Source organism: Apteryx mantelli, chromosome 6, assembly GCF_036417845.1.
Source record: "Apteryx mantelli isolate bAptMan1 chromosome 6, bAptMan1.hap1, whole genome shotgun sequence".
In the NCBI taxonomy this organism is placed as follows: Eukaryota; Metazoa; Chordata; class Aves; order Apterygiformes; family Apterygidae; genus Apteryx; species Apteryx mantelli.
In genome coordinates, this window is record NC_089983.1 from 38674052 (window position 1) to 38691802 (window position 17751).

Sequence of the window (17751 nt, forward strand, 5' to 3'; positions counted from 1 at the left end):
TATTTCATGCTTCACAGTACACCAAAACCCCCTCTTTTCTGGTACTATGTCTCCACTATGATCAAGATGGACACTCTCTCTGCATGCACATTCAGGAGGAACAGATCACTGTTCTTGTCACGCTCCTCATAAATACCCTGACTTTAAGGGAGATTGTGGTGGCTCAAGAGGCTGATCAAGTGAAGAAAATCTTGGATCAGACATACAATCTCTAAAGAGGCCTAGAATACAATCTCCCACACTCAAAGCAAGGCAACTCTAAATGAACACAGTTGTTCAGACAGAATTGCATTGTTCCATATGCTTTTCCCTTAGGGCAAGTTATTGTGACTTAGTGGAGAGGAAAAAAAAAAAAAAGAAAAGAAAAAAGACTGTTTTAGGAAAAGTAGCTATGTTTAAACAAATTCCAAATGCAAACACTAACCCCAAGCCAGCATAGCCCAACAAAGCCCAGCCACCGTTTGCTGTAGCATAGTTTCACAGAACCATTTAAGGCAGATGCTAACAGAGCTGTGCGTGCAACGGTCACAGAAACACTGGGAACAAGAGCCAGTTTAAAGCACAGTTATGGAAAGAGGTGCCAGCACAGTTTCCTCAGCCACTGCTGACAACGCTTTATTGTTTTTCTATAATGCTGTTTTGTTTAGGGCCCTCTTTGGAAATTCCATGACGACACATATAGTAAGTGCCAGCATGGACGCATGTTCTCCTCCTGCATTGTTTTCACCACTGTTAATATTCCACCCCCTAAAACCTCCTAAACGACAGTCTGTTCCATATGTTTATTACTTCATAGAACAGGGATATACAGTCCTTTAGAATTTATTTTAGAAAGTCCTTTCCATTTTTCTCTCTCTGTCCCCATTCCTCCCCAAAGTCACCCAGTTCCTCCATGGCAGTACTTTTTAAGATTTTGGAGCTGGCTTTGAAGACAGCCACAGCTACGCAGCTTGCGCACCCTTTATGAACTCCCTCCACCTTAGTAAATCACATAAGCCAGCATTCCTAAAGACACAACATTGAGATTTGATGCACACTTCTGTTAAGAAACATCCAGCAGAGTAATGGTGTAGGAATTCAGTGCAACAAAATTAGGAAATGCTTGTGCATTAATGCAGGCTAAATAAAAACCTCCCCATTTCCTCAGCAAAACAGCACTTGACCCACATATCTAGAAAGCATCAACTTGCTTGTTTCTCTGTGCATGCTAACTGTGTTTAGAAAGAAAAAATGGCTGATATTTGAGCTGTCTCGATGATCCGTGGAGCATAAGAACAAGGCTCTCAAAGTAACACCATTCACCCAGCATATAATCTTCAGTGGAAGCATTCTCTGAGGTAATTTTTCTTCTTTTTGAAGTGACTAGAGGGACTAAAGCTGAGCTCTTGCGTACCACATCCATTCAGAGTGAAGCTTCCTACTCTATGCTTTAGTCCAGAGCAGTCCTACCCCATGAAAAAATAGCTTCCATCTCAAAAATGTGTTTCAGAAACTAGAAGCTTTCTATGAAAAGGCATATTTGGAGACACTCTGCATATATTGCTTGTTAGGCATTCAAAAAACAAACCTGGATGGGTGATCCATGGTACAAGATGCTCTGCTGCAACAAGGAAAGCCATACAAGGAGGCCTGCACCAAAACACGTGATCAAATTAGTATGCTCCACATGCATTTCCATGCCCTCCTCTTACTGTCAATATCTTGCAAGGTCTCTTCTAGCATTTAAACCCATAGCTTTTTCCCATAATTGGTCAGTATTCAGCTGCCAGTCTGTTTTGCCAGACATTTCCTATCCAGTCTCCTGTTTTAAAAATCTTCTTGAGCAGTTAATATTCCAGTTAAGACACACACCATGTAACTCCATATATATGGAGTTTATACACACTCCATACATCCTCCAGGATATATACACTTCTGCAAAAAAATCACGTGTGGTCACAGATGAACACTGTGTATCACAGATATCTTAAGCCCCTATCACTGTGATACCTAAATCAAAAAGACGGATAACAGAAGAATTGTTCTGCAATTTCTCACCTGCACGTTCCTTTGCCAGATGATGAAATTTTCACTGTAGTTCAGCAGAAATCACTCAAACATTCTGCTGAAAAGAAGTCAGAAACTGAAAAAGCACTTAAGGGAAGGATGGTGCTGGAGAACTGTTAGGCCCAACTGCAGCATGTTGAGCAAGTCATAGCCTGACTTTATAGAAATATCTTGTGTTTCCTCTACAATGCTGGTAGCAAGAGCAGGCAAGTGGGCCAAGCTGGGCAGCAGAAGAAAGAGGCAGAATGCCAAAGCAAGCCTGGAGCAAATTAAATATCAGAAGGCAGCAGGTTCCCTTGAGACTACCTGGTTGCTCTTTTGGCAGAGGAGGAAAGCAAGCCATTAAAGAGCCAGAAAACACCTGTGTTGACTTCACTTGCAGCACCAGTTCCCATGCTGTGATAACAAATAGCTCTCACATGAAGTGCAAGGGAGCAGGTGCTACTCTAATCCCACAGAATAGGGGAGGCTTCCAAAACAAAACTTGCTAAATGATGCTCTCACACAATCTACTCATACCAAAGCAAAATGGAGGGAGTTGAGGCAATGTCCCTTTTTAATCAAGTTATCCACTGCAATTTGCTTAAAGGCTGAAGAGGGAACTTTTAGCCAGACTGCTGGAGATACTCAAAATAAATATAAGCAAAGTTTGGAGTTTCTTACTGAGGTAAGAGGAGGTATCAGCTACTGAAACAAACTGCTCTCTCCTGTCACTTTGGAGTACAGGGCCGTGAAGATTCACTTGCAGCTGCAGGTACCTTATACAACTGTCTTTCCTTTTGTCAGTGAGGAATAACATTTGATTGCTGTCAGTGAAAGCTGACAGTTACTGGGGCTCATCTTAGCTACCCACACATGTAAAGTGCACCAGAAAAATCAGCACCAGTAGCAGGAACACAGAGCTACACTGCCCGACCCCTCTTCCTATGGCTGTTCACATCACTGAGGAGGTAAGAGAGCAAGCAAACAGGAAGGGTGGGCTGCAGGTATGCAACAGGTGGAAACGCCATGCTTAGGGCCATCTTCTCTCCTGTTATGCCAAAGGTTTCCTGAAAATATAGCTTTATGCTCTTCCCTCCAGCCCAAGTCTGAAGTACCACGCATCCCTATCAGGATGCACCTTCAGCTGCATCTGTGCTTGCTCTTGGTTCCTTGCTGCTGTTCTCCCCTAGATGTTACCCACCCCTCCAGTCTGCCAGCTCCGGTGAGTATGTGCACTCCCTGGCCCATTTTGGTCCAAATAAATGGACTAACTTTAGCTGAGCTGGACTAAAACTAGACTGGGGGCAAGATCATTTTGGTTGCTGAGTTTGATAGTCTCTTTGGCAGGCTCTGCTGCCAAAGGACACGCGAACAAACTCCACAAAACCAAAACTTTGGCGATCAATTATCATACTGGGGGAGGAGAGAAAAATACACCTCTCACTACTAAATATTTATAGTATTTTTTCTCAAGGGTTTTTTCAGGACCTACAAAGGAGTCAGGCTGGGGAGAGAGAGTGGAGACACTGCAGATGCATCTCCCACCAGAGTGTCTCTGAAAAGCATGCACTGCAGGGTGGCTAGTATAAAATAGATGCTTTTCAGTAATGTGGGGATTGATCAGAGTAAATCAGCCACTATTGTTCTACACCAGCTGTCCCTTCATACAGAAAAGCCCTGAGGGAAGTTAAAGGCACTTTGCAAGCAGCCAGAGGGGAAAAAGATATTTTTGGTGACAGGCAGAACACATTTAGATTCCAACTCATTTCCAGTGGTGATAAATAAAAACTAGACAAGGCAATGAAGAATTAAGGTATGGCTTAAACAGAGGTAAAATTCCTATTAAATTTGACCAGGACAGGGACTAGTAGAGGGAGAAAGAGGTATCCAGGCCATTAAGATTCAAAAGCTGTTTAACTCAGCCCAGCAAACTACAGCCCTAATTAAAGCCACTGTTTGTGCAAAAGGCACCTTTCAGTTTTGTTTTTTTTTCCCTCTATACTAAAAGGAAATCAATACCTTCTCGCACTCCAACCAGAACCAAACCTTAAGTTTCCACCAAAAAGCCAATGTTACAATGCCACCTGTTTGAGCAGAGCATCCTACTTCTCTAACAACCTCAAGCAGAAGGTTTGGCAGGCAGAGGGGCTGTAAAGATCTTTACCCATGACATTTTACATAGAACGGATGCAGTGATGTCATGGGGAAGCACTGGCTGAATCAGTGCAGGCGGTACTGTAGGTGGCTTAAACATAGGAAGAACTTAAGCAAGTGAAGGAAGGTCCCCAGTAAAGATTTTACTCCTGAAGTGCCACAGAACAGTGTCACCTGCCACTTCAGTGTTTAACAACTTGGGCTCCTAGGCCTACATCTTATTACAGGATATTATCATGGACACAGCTGCTAAGGACCTGGCAATAGAAAGGTTCCCTCTCAGCCCCAACCAAGAGGCCAAGAGCTTTGAAAGCAGATCATGCCTCTGCGTGGGATGAGTTGGGAGTAGTTGCAGCAGCTCCTGGCACAGAAGGGGCCATATCAAGGAGACACTCATGATCAGGGTCCTGAGAAGCAGCTTTGGTAACAGGGTCAAGGGCAGGCGAAACGTGACAGATAAGCTACTCTCTTGGCTCTGTCCCTAACACAACTGGCCCCAGTCCTTGCCAAAGGGGTAAGCATGCAGAACAGAGGGTGACACTGTATCTCTGTTAATAGAAAACAGCATATATGGGCAATGCACTATGGTAACATTAGGTACTCCCAACTTACGCATGCTGGAGTGTCTTACCCTGAAGATATTGCAGTACAGGTTTGTCTGGTCAGAAAAGTCCATCAAAATAAATTGAGGAAGATTTGTTAAACTTGTGTGAATGCTCCTCTTAGCAAATGTGACTTTATTTAGTTTGTGTTCCCTCTGAGAGTGAATTAAATTTACTGGATCTTATTTGCATCTAAAATAGTAGAATAAGGTGATTGCAGCTGTGGACAGCAGTCTCTGTATAGTGGTTTCCTGTGGCACAACTGGGGTGCATGTGGACATGTGTACTCTAATTGGTTTCATGACTACAGCCAGATACTCATTACCTACATCAGTTAAGGAAAAAGAAAAAATGCAACCTCTTCACTTTATCTAATGAAAGACAAATTTTTTTTGGAAATACTTTTGGAAATATTTCCTTAAGTAATTATTCACAGCCATTTCCATGGTAGCTGCAAGAAGCATACAGCTTAAGAGCCCCTGAAGTAACCCTAATGTGCTAATGAGTCAGGAATGAAGTTAATTAAGTGCACCTGTCCAAAACAGCTGAGAAGGACTACACATCGAAAGGGAAGTCACCTGTGAAAGGACATTCAGTGTCCAAGTTTACTATTTGTACTGCAGTGCTCTCAAGAAGGCCTTGCCTCAGGAATGAGACCCAGCCATGCCAGATGTCATACAAATTCATTGTTTGTTACAAATAAAGATGGAGAACTGCAGGTTTCAGGTGTTTTTTTGGAAGTAGAGATAAGGTAAAACAAGGAAGCTAAGAGGCAGTTTCATAAGATGAGGAAAAGAAGTCAGAGTCCTAGTTATGGACTTCTCTTCCCTACTATTTCCTCCTCAAATCCCACCTAGGCTCTTTAAAAATAAGCAAAACAGCATCTTTGTGACCCCAAAGCACATATGCCCAGGATTTTTTTTTTTTTTTTTTTAAGATAGATAGATGTGTGATTAGGACCTGCCACAAATGGTTGAGACCGAGTTGGTCTTGCCTTGGTGCTGTGGGATGGTGTAGCTGACCTCAGGAGACACCCTTCAACTGTATCATCACCAGTAGCTTTCAAAAGTTATCAATGTATCTATCAGGCTTATCAGCAGCATGGCACTTGCTCCAGCACACTAACATAACTAAGAAGATACAATTCATAACTTTATTCCCTCATTTTTCTGGCTTGTCAACAGCCTTGCAAGTTTCTCAGCTATGGGTGTAAAATCACTTGCATGCACAGCAGCTATTCGACAGCGCTGTCGTTTACTGTTAAAGAGTTCAGAATAGAAAATGAGCACAGAAAAATGCCATATTCAACTAGAGTTAAGAAGGCAAGAACACAATTACGCAGTATGAAATCTGGGCATGATGTCAGAGTCCCTTCACAAACTAACATGACCATCTGCATTATGTCTTAAGTGGAAGATGCCACCCTGAGCAGCAAATTACTCCCAATATGTTCCATCACAGGGTGTTACAATCTTCTCCTTTTTTGGGGGGATGGGGGGGAAGGGGGAAGAGAAATCGCTAGTTCTGTTCATATTCAGCTCAGAGATCACTGCAGATTCCTTTTTCAACTGACAAATACTGTGTAATTCAGTATTTAACTTTTTTCCCCCTCCATACCAACTGAACAGAAGAAATCATTATGTGTCAGAGAAAAGTTCTGTGGACTGTGTTAAATGATCATAGTACTCCTTCCTGGCATTAAGACCCACAGACTTCACTTCAGAATAGCAGTACCCATACTAGTAACCTATCTCATGTTTAACAGCTTTAAAGGCTGCAGTCAGCATTTAAGGCTGGTGAGACTGATAGATTTTAACTACACCATCTCCCACCACACAGCATTGCTTCCTTTCCTCTATGAGATTATTAGTAACCACCTACCCGAAAAAAGAAATCCCATTCAGTTGGAAACATCATCTTCATTAATAATGCATTCCTTCGTCTGCCCATTTGTGCAATTCTGTGCATAAATCCACATACATTAAGCAAGAATATGGACAAAGCTGCTGTTGGGTAGCTCCCAGCAAATGGAAAGAATTCATCACTCAGCAAGCCTGTCTGAGTAGCTCTGTCATCTGTGGGCTGACTGGCAAGCTGACTGTTTTTAGAAATACTGATTTGAGTAGTCCCTTACCACATCGCTAGCTCTAGGAATTCAGTTTCCAGAGTCTGAGGTGCACAAAGATCAACGCTTGTGGCATTTACTCTAGAGAGGGAAATAGAGAGAAAGAGCCGTGGCTTTTTGTGAAGGGGAAAATACAGCCAGGCAGCTGTCTGCATTAGAAATGTCTTATGACATATTCTTGCAAGCAATGTCATAGCCTTTTCTTTCAACTATGAAGTGAGACAGCATGTCTTATACAAGCTGCAAGCACATTTAAGGAATAAACAGTTTGCGTGAGTCGCTGCTTTGAGAGATCCATTTCTAATGTCTTCAGGGGGAAAAAAAACTATTTATATTCCTCCTCTGTTGCATCAGCACAGTCCTTTGTTTACTGTCTCAAAGATGCACTCTGATACTAGTGGAATGTGTATGTTAAATTTGTAGAGTGGCTTTAATCCACAGCTCTACCCCCCCACCCCCCAAAACCAAAGTTTCCCAGAAAGAGGGAGGATGATAGGTAGGCAGTGTAATACCATAAAGACCCACTTCCCAGAAAGAAAATTTATGAGTGTTCCATGGATGTGTGAAACTTTGATGAAAAGAAGAGAAAGTTTAATATTTCATCTGAAAGCTCGTCACTCAAACTGCAGAGGAATCAGTCACATAGGCAGGATTCAGGCTACTTTGAGATATGTATCTTCTAGTATCTCTGCTGCTAAGCGGTAGGAAGGACGTGAGTATGACGACCACATGGTGCACACTGACGCTATCAGCGCAGACAGTCCAGGTAACATCTTAAACACACAAACATGATTTGTGTTCTTTATGTCCAGGGAAGAGAACAAAGATACATCCCAATCGCATTAATGACTCATGATGGAAATGGAGAAAAAAAAAAAAAGAAGTACATAAAGGTATTTTATTTGCAGAACAAAGAAAGCCTGATGCTATGATGAAACTTTTTGTAGCAAATGCTAAAAAGGAATTCCTACTAGTATCAGTGAGGCTGGCCTAGCACTAGGAGGGATTTTGTCAGTGATGCCAATATTGTCCATGAATTCTGAAGCTGTGGGGTCTCTTGCCATTCATAAATGTGTCACCTTTGCAGTGCAAAGCTGAATGTGTCTGATTGCAGTAGCTCACAAGCTTGTCTGATTATTAGACTTCTTGGCGGGAAGAGCTTCCCAAATGTTCAAACATGAGTTTGAAAACAGAAGTTAAAGGCAGAGTTTTAATTTGGCTTAGTCCATTTCTAAGTGTCAGAACAGGATTATCTCATGCTAAATTCCACTGCAGATCTGTTCAATGACGCCATTCCTATATCCGCCAATGATGAGGCTGGCAAGACTCATCATCATAAAACATCAAGTACAGATTTTCTTGGGAGTAGTCCAGTTGCAGGTGCTAAAAAGCATTTTGACTCGTATCTTGGGCTGACAACCATTTTGTGTGTGATCTTATTAAGTGTTAGAAGTTTCCAGCTTTCCTGCAACAAGGTGAGAACATTTTGGTGTTCAAGAGACACTAAAACTTCTTGACTCTTTCTCACACCCCCTCATATCTAGATTATCCTTTTTAATCTTTGGGGTTGTGTTTTTTCACCCACGTGAGATTTCCCCTTGGGTTTTTACCTTGCCTAAGGACTCCATGATAATGAATCAATTTAAACTTCTGGCAGCAGAATGGTACTCCTTGGGAAAAGCCAAAAAAAAAAAGTATCATCAATTTAAAAACACAAAGAAGAAAGCATCCCCTGAATGCAAGATATCACAAGTTAAGATCACTAGGCTAGACTTCAAAAGGAGGGAAGGAACTAACACTGACTACATCCCACATCAAAACACAGGACTCACGGGAGATGAAAAAAGTCACATACTAGTTATACAGGAACCCCACCCGCTTCCCAGAAGCTGTGAATCTTCACATTCCTCTCACACGTTTTGTCAGCATCCTACCCCTCTGGGCCATGAAAAAAGCATGTGGCAAATCATGTACTAGTTGGAAGGCTCTGGGGAGACTGGTGCAGTCCAACTCCCTCTGCACTACATTTTTTTGGGTACATATTTATTGTAGCATTTACAAGCCACCTTGCACAGATAAAAGCAGACAGGAAGATAAAGCTTGCCCAAGGCTAGCAGAATTTGGAGCACTGTCTTCCACCTCCCCAAACAAAAGCAGGTATGTTCTCTGAACTGCACCCAACCGCACAGGGGAAAAAAAAAAAAAAAAAGAAAAGGAGGAGGACAGGAACTTGTCAACGCACAGGTTCTCAGAAGCCACTAACAGCTACAGGACAGACTGTTTTACCACACACATGGAAGCTGCTGTCAAAATAATTTCAATTTTTACCTGTCAGTGTTACAACTGCTGCTGGAGACTTTTCATTGCATGTTGTGCCAGGCAGGAGGAAGGTTCTGTTGATTTGATTAGAAGGTGAGAGCAATATCCCATAAAGACAAAACCAGTTATTCCCAAAAGACAGTGTTTCAGTTACTAAAATGGCCAAAGAGTTAGCAATTCTTCCAATTTTCTTCTTAAGAGTCAGAGGGATCTGTGGTGCATGACTGAAAGATTAGCTAATCAAATACAAATTTAATGTATTTGGAGAACAGTCTGGTGCCCAAAGTTCACATTCCAGCTGGGCAGGGTCCCAGTCTTCTTCCATCCCTGACTTCAGCAGCACTGTCCAAGCAACAGCTAACTTGGAGAAAAACAGCATTTAGGAAGTGCTGCAGCTGATCCAGGCTCTGAGAAGGCAGAACAAGTTCCAGTGAGCCTTTAGCACTAGGATCATCAACATTTAGTTTCTACTGCGATTCAGGTTTATGTCTCATCCGAATGCAGTTAATAATGAAAGACCATGTAAATAAGATGTCCTGTCTCGGACAGGTCTATGACAGAGTTTAAGGGTCACAATTGTGTCAAACCAAACTATAGAGCCAGGACACTTAAGGACAAGTTGACAACAACTGCTTTGTAAGATTGGAGCCCCCAAAGCTATCGTTCTGCCTCACAAGTCCTAATGTAATCTGCCACGATTTTGCTGAAATATCTTCATCCCTCCAGAAATACACAGAACTAGCATACCCTGCTTTTTCAAGCGTATCATAAAAGCACCTAGAAGGACAAATCTTTTGCTAGAATTAGTGCTTCTGGAGCAGCAATGCACCTATATCATCCCCACCGAGCTTCATATTCAATTCACCAAGTTCCAAGCCAGCTATAGGACTGTGATCGTTACCGCAAGGCTCACAGAAACAAGTCAAATGGGTCAGTTTACCCAGACAACGCACCTATCGCGAATCCAGTGGCACAGAGAAAACAGGCACACAGCACTCAGGAAACACAATTCCACTAACAGTTTTTGGTACCAGTGAACATTTCAGTAAAATAGCAAACAGATTTGGGGTGGGACAGGGGAACAAGAATGGGAGGAAGATTAGGAGGTGGCAGGATCACAGGGTAATTTAAGATATAAGAAAGAAAAACAGATATGCCTTTATAAACCTCAAGCAACATATGCACTCCCAAGAGATACAGACAATGTTTCTACTAAGGACTAATTGATATACAATACCTCACGGATTAATTTAATTACGTCTATTAGAGAATTACACCAGGGAAGGCAATTATCAGTGCAACAGTTGTTGAATGCTTCAGGTTGCCTGTTTTCACAAACTAAAGGCCCCAAATACTGGACTTTTACTGACTTAAGTCAACCTACTGCTCAGGCAAATTCTTCAATTGTTACTTTTGCTGGAGCACATCTAACTGTATGAGCAGTTCGACTGAAATCAACATTTAGGCAGAACAAAATATCACATGCTGTAAGACATGCAGCATCTGGCCCCATGTAGCTGAGGGCCTTAACATCAGGTCCTAAATGAATATTACTCAAATTTACCTTCCAGCTGGAGGAGAGAGAAAACTGTAAAGAAACGACACGTACATCTGTATTTTAGTTGCACGTTTCTCTTTCTTTATGAATAAAGGCTACTATAAAACCATGAAAGTGCATTACAGTGACTTCAGTAACACATATCTGAGAATCTGCTAGTCTCAAAATCAGTCATCATCTACATGCCTTGAGCATGCTGCGATTCAGATGAAACATACAGTTCCATTTCTCCTGCTAGGTAACTAGCTTCTCATTGAATGCTAATTAAATTGCATCTAAAAAGCATCTTTCTGAGAAGCCAGAAGATATCCACAAGACACAAGTCAATATCCTATTACAGTAAAAAGTTGTTTTTAGCCCAGCTGAAGTGACGGTTTGTTTAGGGAAAGGAAAAAGAGAAACTGCACACGTTCTCATAGCAACATCTTCCTAGAAATGGTTAAACCGAAACGCTACACTTTCAAGAGAGCCACCATGCAGCTGCGGATCAATCACATATCATTAACACGGACTGACAGGGAGAAAGGCCAACACATACACATTTCTCAGAAGTGAAGGATGAGGAGTATTAATGTAATGTTGTTATGATGGAGGCGTATGGAATGGGGCTGAGCAACAAGGAGCTCAACATCAGGAGTCCTCAATCTGAGTGCCATAAACAAGAGCCATGTGCTGGGGCAGCTGTTCAAAGCTCTGCTATTTAAAATCCTTTGTAGAAGGTTTGCAGTAGTAGTTGGGGAAGAAAAGATCTGAACATTTCAGTTTCTGTTTTCATGGCTTTACAGATACAAGACCAAAAAAAAAAAAAAACCCCTCAGTCTTCTGTTTTTATGCTATCTTAACAGTCACCCACTCACAATGAGTTAATAAACTACAGAGGCTTAACTGTATCCTTGAACAAGGAACCTCAGAAAGTTACAATAAAACAGGTTCGGATGGGAAAACGAGACTAAATCTAACCTCAGTCCATGAGTTTGTTTGATGTTTGTGTATTGCATTCTTATCCCTTACTCTTATTCCTCCACTCCCTCCCCCACACAATCCCCATTCCTTTTTAACTCTGATTCAGAGCCCAACAAATTCTCTTGTGAAACTCCCTGTCCCTTAGCCCCTAGTCTTACAAAAATGCCAGTGCTTACTCAAGACTATCTGTACTGAGGGCAATAGGTCTACTCACATGATTTAAGTTAAGCATCTGCAACCCATATACTGTAAGTTCTTCCCATATGTCTGTATGGAGTTTGTGGGCCAGCTAGGTGGGTTGTTTCTAATGGAACATAGATTAAATCTCAGTATCATGGTATCATCTTTGTTGTGAATGCAAGACAGGTTATCAATAACTAGTATATTCCTTTCTCAGTTAAGTATTACTCTCATTAGCATGTAAAGTACTTTTTATATGAATTCTGGAGTCCACTGTATTTTCAGAGCCTGAAGGTGTATCACAGCCATCACATGGAAAAAGTCTGGCCTAAGAAGAGATATGTAGCATATACAAAGAAAGGAAGACACAGACATTTGTGCACTGAATCACATTTGTAAGCCAAACTTTCCCAGGATAACACAAGGACAAAAACGTAAAGACAAATTCACTCATCCTCTCCCAAATAAATCTGAAGGCAATCCCTCTAGAATTAATTGATCACAGGTACACAAGGAACCTTTACACAATCAAATTGGTAGGTTGAGTAGTGTTATACATTTAATATGCTCTGTTTCCAGCAGTAGTCTTTGGATGTGAGTAAACTCTCAAAGAGGATATTTTTTCTCTTCCTCCCTCAGCACTGGATACATTTGAAAGAGTCTGCCACATAATGCAGTAAATCATATTAATTAGAATTGATGTTTAACTGGGACAGAAAATGCAAGAAGCCAAAATCATTGTCTCTACCCGATCAGACTCGCGCAGGTACCAAGTATACCTGCTGCTTTTGCTAAGCGCACTCACAGTACTGTACTCGTGACTGACAGACCCCAGATGCCTCAGGTAAGCAGAGAGAAGTCAGAGCCTCCTTCCAAAGTCCTGTGACCCCAGAAAAATTATTAAAAAAGGCAGTTCAGTCAAATCACAGCCACCTTTATTCCCATCCCAATTCAGAAACAGCTGAGCGCCTTAACCCTTTTGTGAATCAATGGCCAGGGGCCTATGCATTCAAAGATACAAGCCTGAGCAGCATAAGCCTTGGACCAGAAAGTCTGATGACAGAGAAGTCCAGTAGTGATGAGAGCAATTTAATTCAGACAATAAAAGCATGCATTCTCAGCAAGGGAATCCAACAAGTTCCCTTTCTCCCGAAAGGGACCTACAACCAACAATAATTTCACCCCCTTTCTTTAGAGATGCAGCAAGGTTTTCAGCAGGCTCCTGAGCCTCATAAAAGTGCTCAGGAGTCTACAGAAGAGTCATCCAGCTTATTACAAAAATTTTAGCAGATCGTAACAAGTGTATGATTTTTCCAGGCTTAGAAGCAACTGAGAGGAGATTTAAAAAACACACACACACACAAAGGAACTCACTTAAGTATTATGGTTAAATGAGGAGAGGGGATACAAGTTCTAAGCAGTCTTTCTCCTATGAATGCTACGGATAAAGAACCATCTGGTCACATAGTCACAAACGCTATTCACTATCCACTTCTGTTCCACAAAATCCAGCCCGATGCGACTACCAGAGTGAAGTCACTGAAAACAACTTAACCCCTTCCTCTTGATTTATCTGGTCTCCATCCACCTTTGCCAGTGTTAGTCTGAAGGGAGAAACAGGGCTTACACGCATCAGCGGGGCAGAGCCGAACAAAACAGATTTCCATGGCAACCGGCTACAGCCCCAGCGAGAAAGGCCTGCTGATAGCTGGGAGACAACGTGCTCTGCAGAAACGGGTTTTTCTATCAGGCAGCCAGAGATAGCAGCTCACGTACATAGGCAAACGTACAAAGAATTTGATTCTTGGCCCTGAATAACAACGCCACGGAATTCAGGAGTGCTAGGGCCAGTTGAGACCACATTAGGATCCAGACCTTTGTATCTGAAAGCAAAGCAAGAAGATTCCCAAGCACCTTCCTTCCTAAGAGCCTCCTTCTTTAACTGAGCTCTTACTCCCAACCTGCCGTAAAACCCAACATTCGTAGGAGAGGGAAAACAACCGCGAAATGCAGAGATTTGTGAATACTGTATCGTCATCATCTGCTGCCCATGTCTTACCTTTGACAAGTGCACATGCATTCGTAGTTCTTAACCTCTTACAAATAACCCTGCTGCATTTGGGAAGGGAGAGAGCAGGTCTAGTGATCTGAATAAGCAGCTGGGAGCCTGAGCTTATCCCAGATTCTCCAGGGAGGGAGTCAATGACTTGGCCTTTGTGATTTAGGCTCCTTCTTGTTAAAATAGTTATCAACGCTTTCCAATGTAACAGCATTTCATGCACTTATTAGTATCCTTCAAACTGAACTTTGCTTGCATCAGATTTTTAAGTCTTCTGGCCGTAATCCTGACAAGCTTTGCTTTCATATTTAAGAAAACAATATCCAAATACGCTCAACTGAATGGGACAACTCTCTGTTTATAAAGTTAAGAACATGCACAAGGCTTTGCAGAAGCAGAGCTGAGCACATTTGCCAACTTTTCCAGCTGAAGCAGAAAAACAGTAACCGTCCTGCTTACAGGGTATGCTCTACTGGAAATCCACAAAAACCCATTTGTATCAAGCATAAGAAAAATGTCATGTACAGTTTATAAGAATATCTGTAACAAGCTTAAAACTAAAGCCAGAAACTATCCAAGCAGGGTGAACTGAGGGGAAAGAAGAGAATAGAAAGAAGAAAAAAAGAAGAATTAAGGAATAATTTCAGGGGATATTTTGTAAAGCAAAGCAGCAGCAGCCCAGATCCACCAGAGTTTTATTTAAAAGAAAGCCCTAGAACTTTTTCTGACACAGCAATAGGTGGAAACCAAAACAATTTAGAGGACAGACTCAGGCCAGCCACAGCAAGGTGCAATGCTCTATTTTGTCTTATGCGGTAGAACTGTAAGCTAGCAAACACCAAATTTTAAAAAACAACCCCCAATTACATACAAGCGTATGGTGATAGACTCATCCTTACTCAGACCCCTGCTCTTTAGAGCAACAGTGATTACCATATAGCTGCAATATTTTAAGTCAATGGTTTTCCTACTGCCAAGGAGTCTTGTAAGCTTAAAGCACACGACCCCCAAGGCTGCTTCCTTTGCTTGGAAAAGAAGAGTGGCTCCTTGTTTTACTGTTTTTTATATGGACATGGTAATTAAAAAATGCACTGTAATGCATTCAATAATAGTCTTATTGTTCCTGTGAATTGAGCTGCTCCACTTAAACATGATATCACAACTACAGTTAAATAATAATCTGCATCTATACTTCTTACTTTTCTGCTAGCTGCATATGAACTCTGTTCGGGCTTCTTTACCATGGATATTTCCAGTGCATCTCAGAGCGAACACCCTCCTGTTAAATCAGAAGCTTATTTAATGTTTATATGGAGCACGCTCTCTGATGCCTAAGCAAACACTGCATTGCCACTGAATTTAGTTTCTAGAATTACACACGAGGATAACCTCTATCAGATAAAAATCACAAGACTTTTTCCACACATTTCTCAGTGACATGGCAGCAAGCGCAGATACCATTCCACAGGTGTGCTTAGCGCAGGGCTGTTTACACAAAATAAAACTGAAGGGCATTAGCAGGGCTGGTTGATAGTGTGCTAAAACAGCAGTCACTAGAAACCAGTAAGATAATAATTATTATTATTATTTTATGTTCAGAACATTAATGAAAAGCAGCAAGGAGGAAATACGGCAGCCCCGAAGGAGCAGGACTACAGGCTAGTCACCACGTCGAACAAAATCCTGCTTAGTATCAGACAGCTTGGGGTTTCGACCGAAAGCCTATTAGCCTTTCGGCATCAGGCAGGCCCGTAAAACTCAGCTAACCCCACTCTCCTCGCTCCTCAAAGCGGCAGCCAGGTCAGGGCTGCAGAGCACTCGCACGGACGGGCTCGGGGCTCGCCTACCTGCTTGAGGAGGAACTTATCCTCAGCGTTGATCTTGAGGGAGACGGCCAGGTGGATGGCAGAGAGCACCACCCCGCTGATGACCGCGGCCCTCATCCGCACTGGCAGCAGCGTGTAGATGCTGTAGATAAAGAAGACGGTCCACCAGATGCCCTCGGAGGCGCTCCGGGGCCACACCAGCAGAACCCCTACCACTTGCACAGCCAGGATCACCAGGATGACCGAGTAGCACGCCAACCACATGTGGTCCTGGTGGAACTCGTTGCGGTTGCACACCATGCACAGCACCACCATGAGCAGGATGGCCAGAGAGAGCACCACGACGTAGGACACCTCGTAGCGGCCGTGCACGGCGTGGAATATCAGCATGACCACGCAGACCAGCACCAACACGGCCATCAGCATGGTGAGGCTGCTCTGGTTGAGTCGGAAGAAGTAGCGTTGATAGAGGCGTTCCAGTTTCTCCGACTGGAACTTCTTGGACCTGAAGATTTGCAGCAGGCTGCTGCAACAGCTGCCCATGGAGAAGGCCGCCTCGGAGTCCCCCTCGTCCCCGTCCTCCTCCTCCAGCTCCTCGATCTTGGCCTTGATGCGTCTCTCCTCCAGCCCCAGCTCGACAGAGCGGGGCCGCACCTCCCCCTGCTCCCCCAGCTGCCGGGGGCTGGCATCGTTGGGGGCAGCGGGGGAATCTCCGCCGGGCGGGTGGCGGGACCGATGACGCCGGCTTTCGTCACCGTGCTCCTGCCAGGCGGATTTGGACCTAAAGCTCATCATCATCCTGCAGCCGCTCTCCCCGCGGCTCCGGCTCGCCTGGGGCTCGTAGTCTTCCTCGCTCCTCCACCTGCTCGCCATGCGGGAGGCCTTCTTGCCCGAGGACCTGTTCGGAGGCAGCGGGTAGGAGTAGCCATTGGCCCGGGCCTCCGCTTCGCCCCAGGCCGAGCGGTGCTGCTCAGTGGCCGCCCAGGGCGCGGGGCCGCCGAAGCCCGGAGGGCTCACGCTGTTGGACCGGGACATGCCCAGCGGGAAGGGAAGGGGCAGCGGGCGAGGGGACGAGGCCGCCGGGCGGGGAGGGAGCACAAGTCCGCTGGGGGGGGGATTTGGGGGGGGGGTCCCCCGCGACAGGGGGTGAACAGCAGGGAGAAAACTCCCAAATAGGAGGGGGAAAAAGCAAAAAACCAAAAATATATAAAAAACAACGGAAACCCGCGAACGCCCCCGGCGCAGCCCGGTGTCCCCGGAGCCGGGGCGGCCCCGGCGGGGCCCTCACGGCCGCGCGGCGGCGGCCGCCATCGCCGCCCCCCGCTGCTCCGACACCCCCGAGCGAGCGCGGCGCCGCCGGGGGCGGGCAGGGCCGCGGGGCCGCGCCGCCGCCGCCGCCTCACAGCCGCTCGCCCTCAGCGGGCTCCGGGAGCGCCGCCGCCGCCGCCGAGCCGAGCCGCTCCGCGGCGGCTGCGGGCGCCGCGGGGGAGCCGCATCGCCCCGCGCCGCGCCGGCACCCGCCGCTCGGGGCCGGGCACGGGGCGGGCGGCGGCAGCAGCAGCAGCCGCGCGGGGCGGTCAGCGGGGAGGGCGCCGGGGCGGCTCAGGCTCGCAGGGCCGCAGCAGCCCGCGGCGGCGGGAGCATCCCCCGCCGGGGGGGCCCTGGGCGCGGCGGCGGGGCTGCCCGGGCCGGGCCGGGCTGCGGCGGCGGCGCCCCGGCCTCGCCTCGCCTCCCAGCGGCGGCGAAGGAGCCCCGGCGGCAAGGCAGGGCCGGCGGCAGCCGGGCTGCTCATGCACGCGGCGGCCGCCGCTCGGGCTCCCGCTCCTCGGCGGCGCCTGGGGGCGGCGGGCGCGCTTCTCCCACAGGCGCCGAGGAGGGGGAAAAATAAGAAAACGCCAAAGGTGGGGGGAGAAGGGGAAAGCAAGGGGGCGGCTCGG

General features: G+C 45.2%; 1 protein-coding gene across 3 annotated transcripts in view; it reads right to left on the reverse strand.

The window, feature by feature from the left end:
• The window catches only part of ADCY5 (adenylate cyclase 5), a 224259-nt gene extending 207393 nt beyond the window's left edge, over positions 1 to 16866 (reverse strand). For all 3 annotated transcript variants that reach the window (XM_067299311.1, XM_067299310.1, XM_067299313.1), the window contains exon 1: positions 15836 to 16866. In XM_067299311.1, the coding sequence (XP_067155412.1) occupies positions 15836 to 16849 (1014 nt within the window). In that variant the 5' untranslated portion in view covers positions 16850 to 16866. The remainder of the gene's footprint in view (positions 1 to 15835) is intronic.
• Between the last annotated feature and the right edge of the window lie 885 nt (positions 16867 to 17751).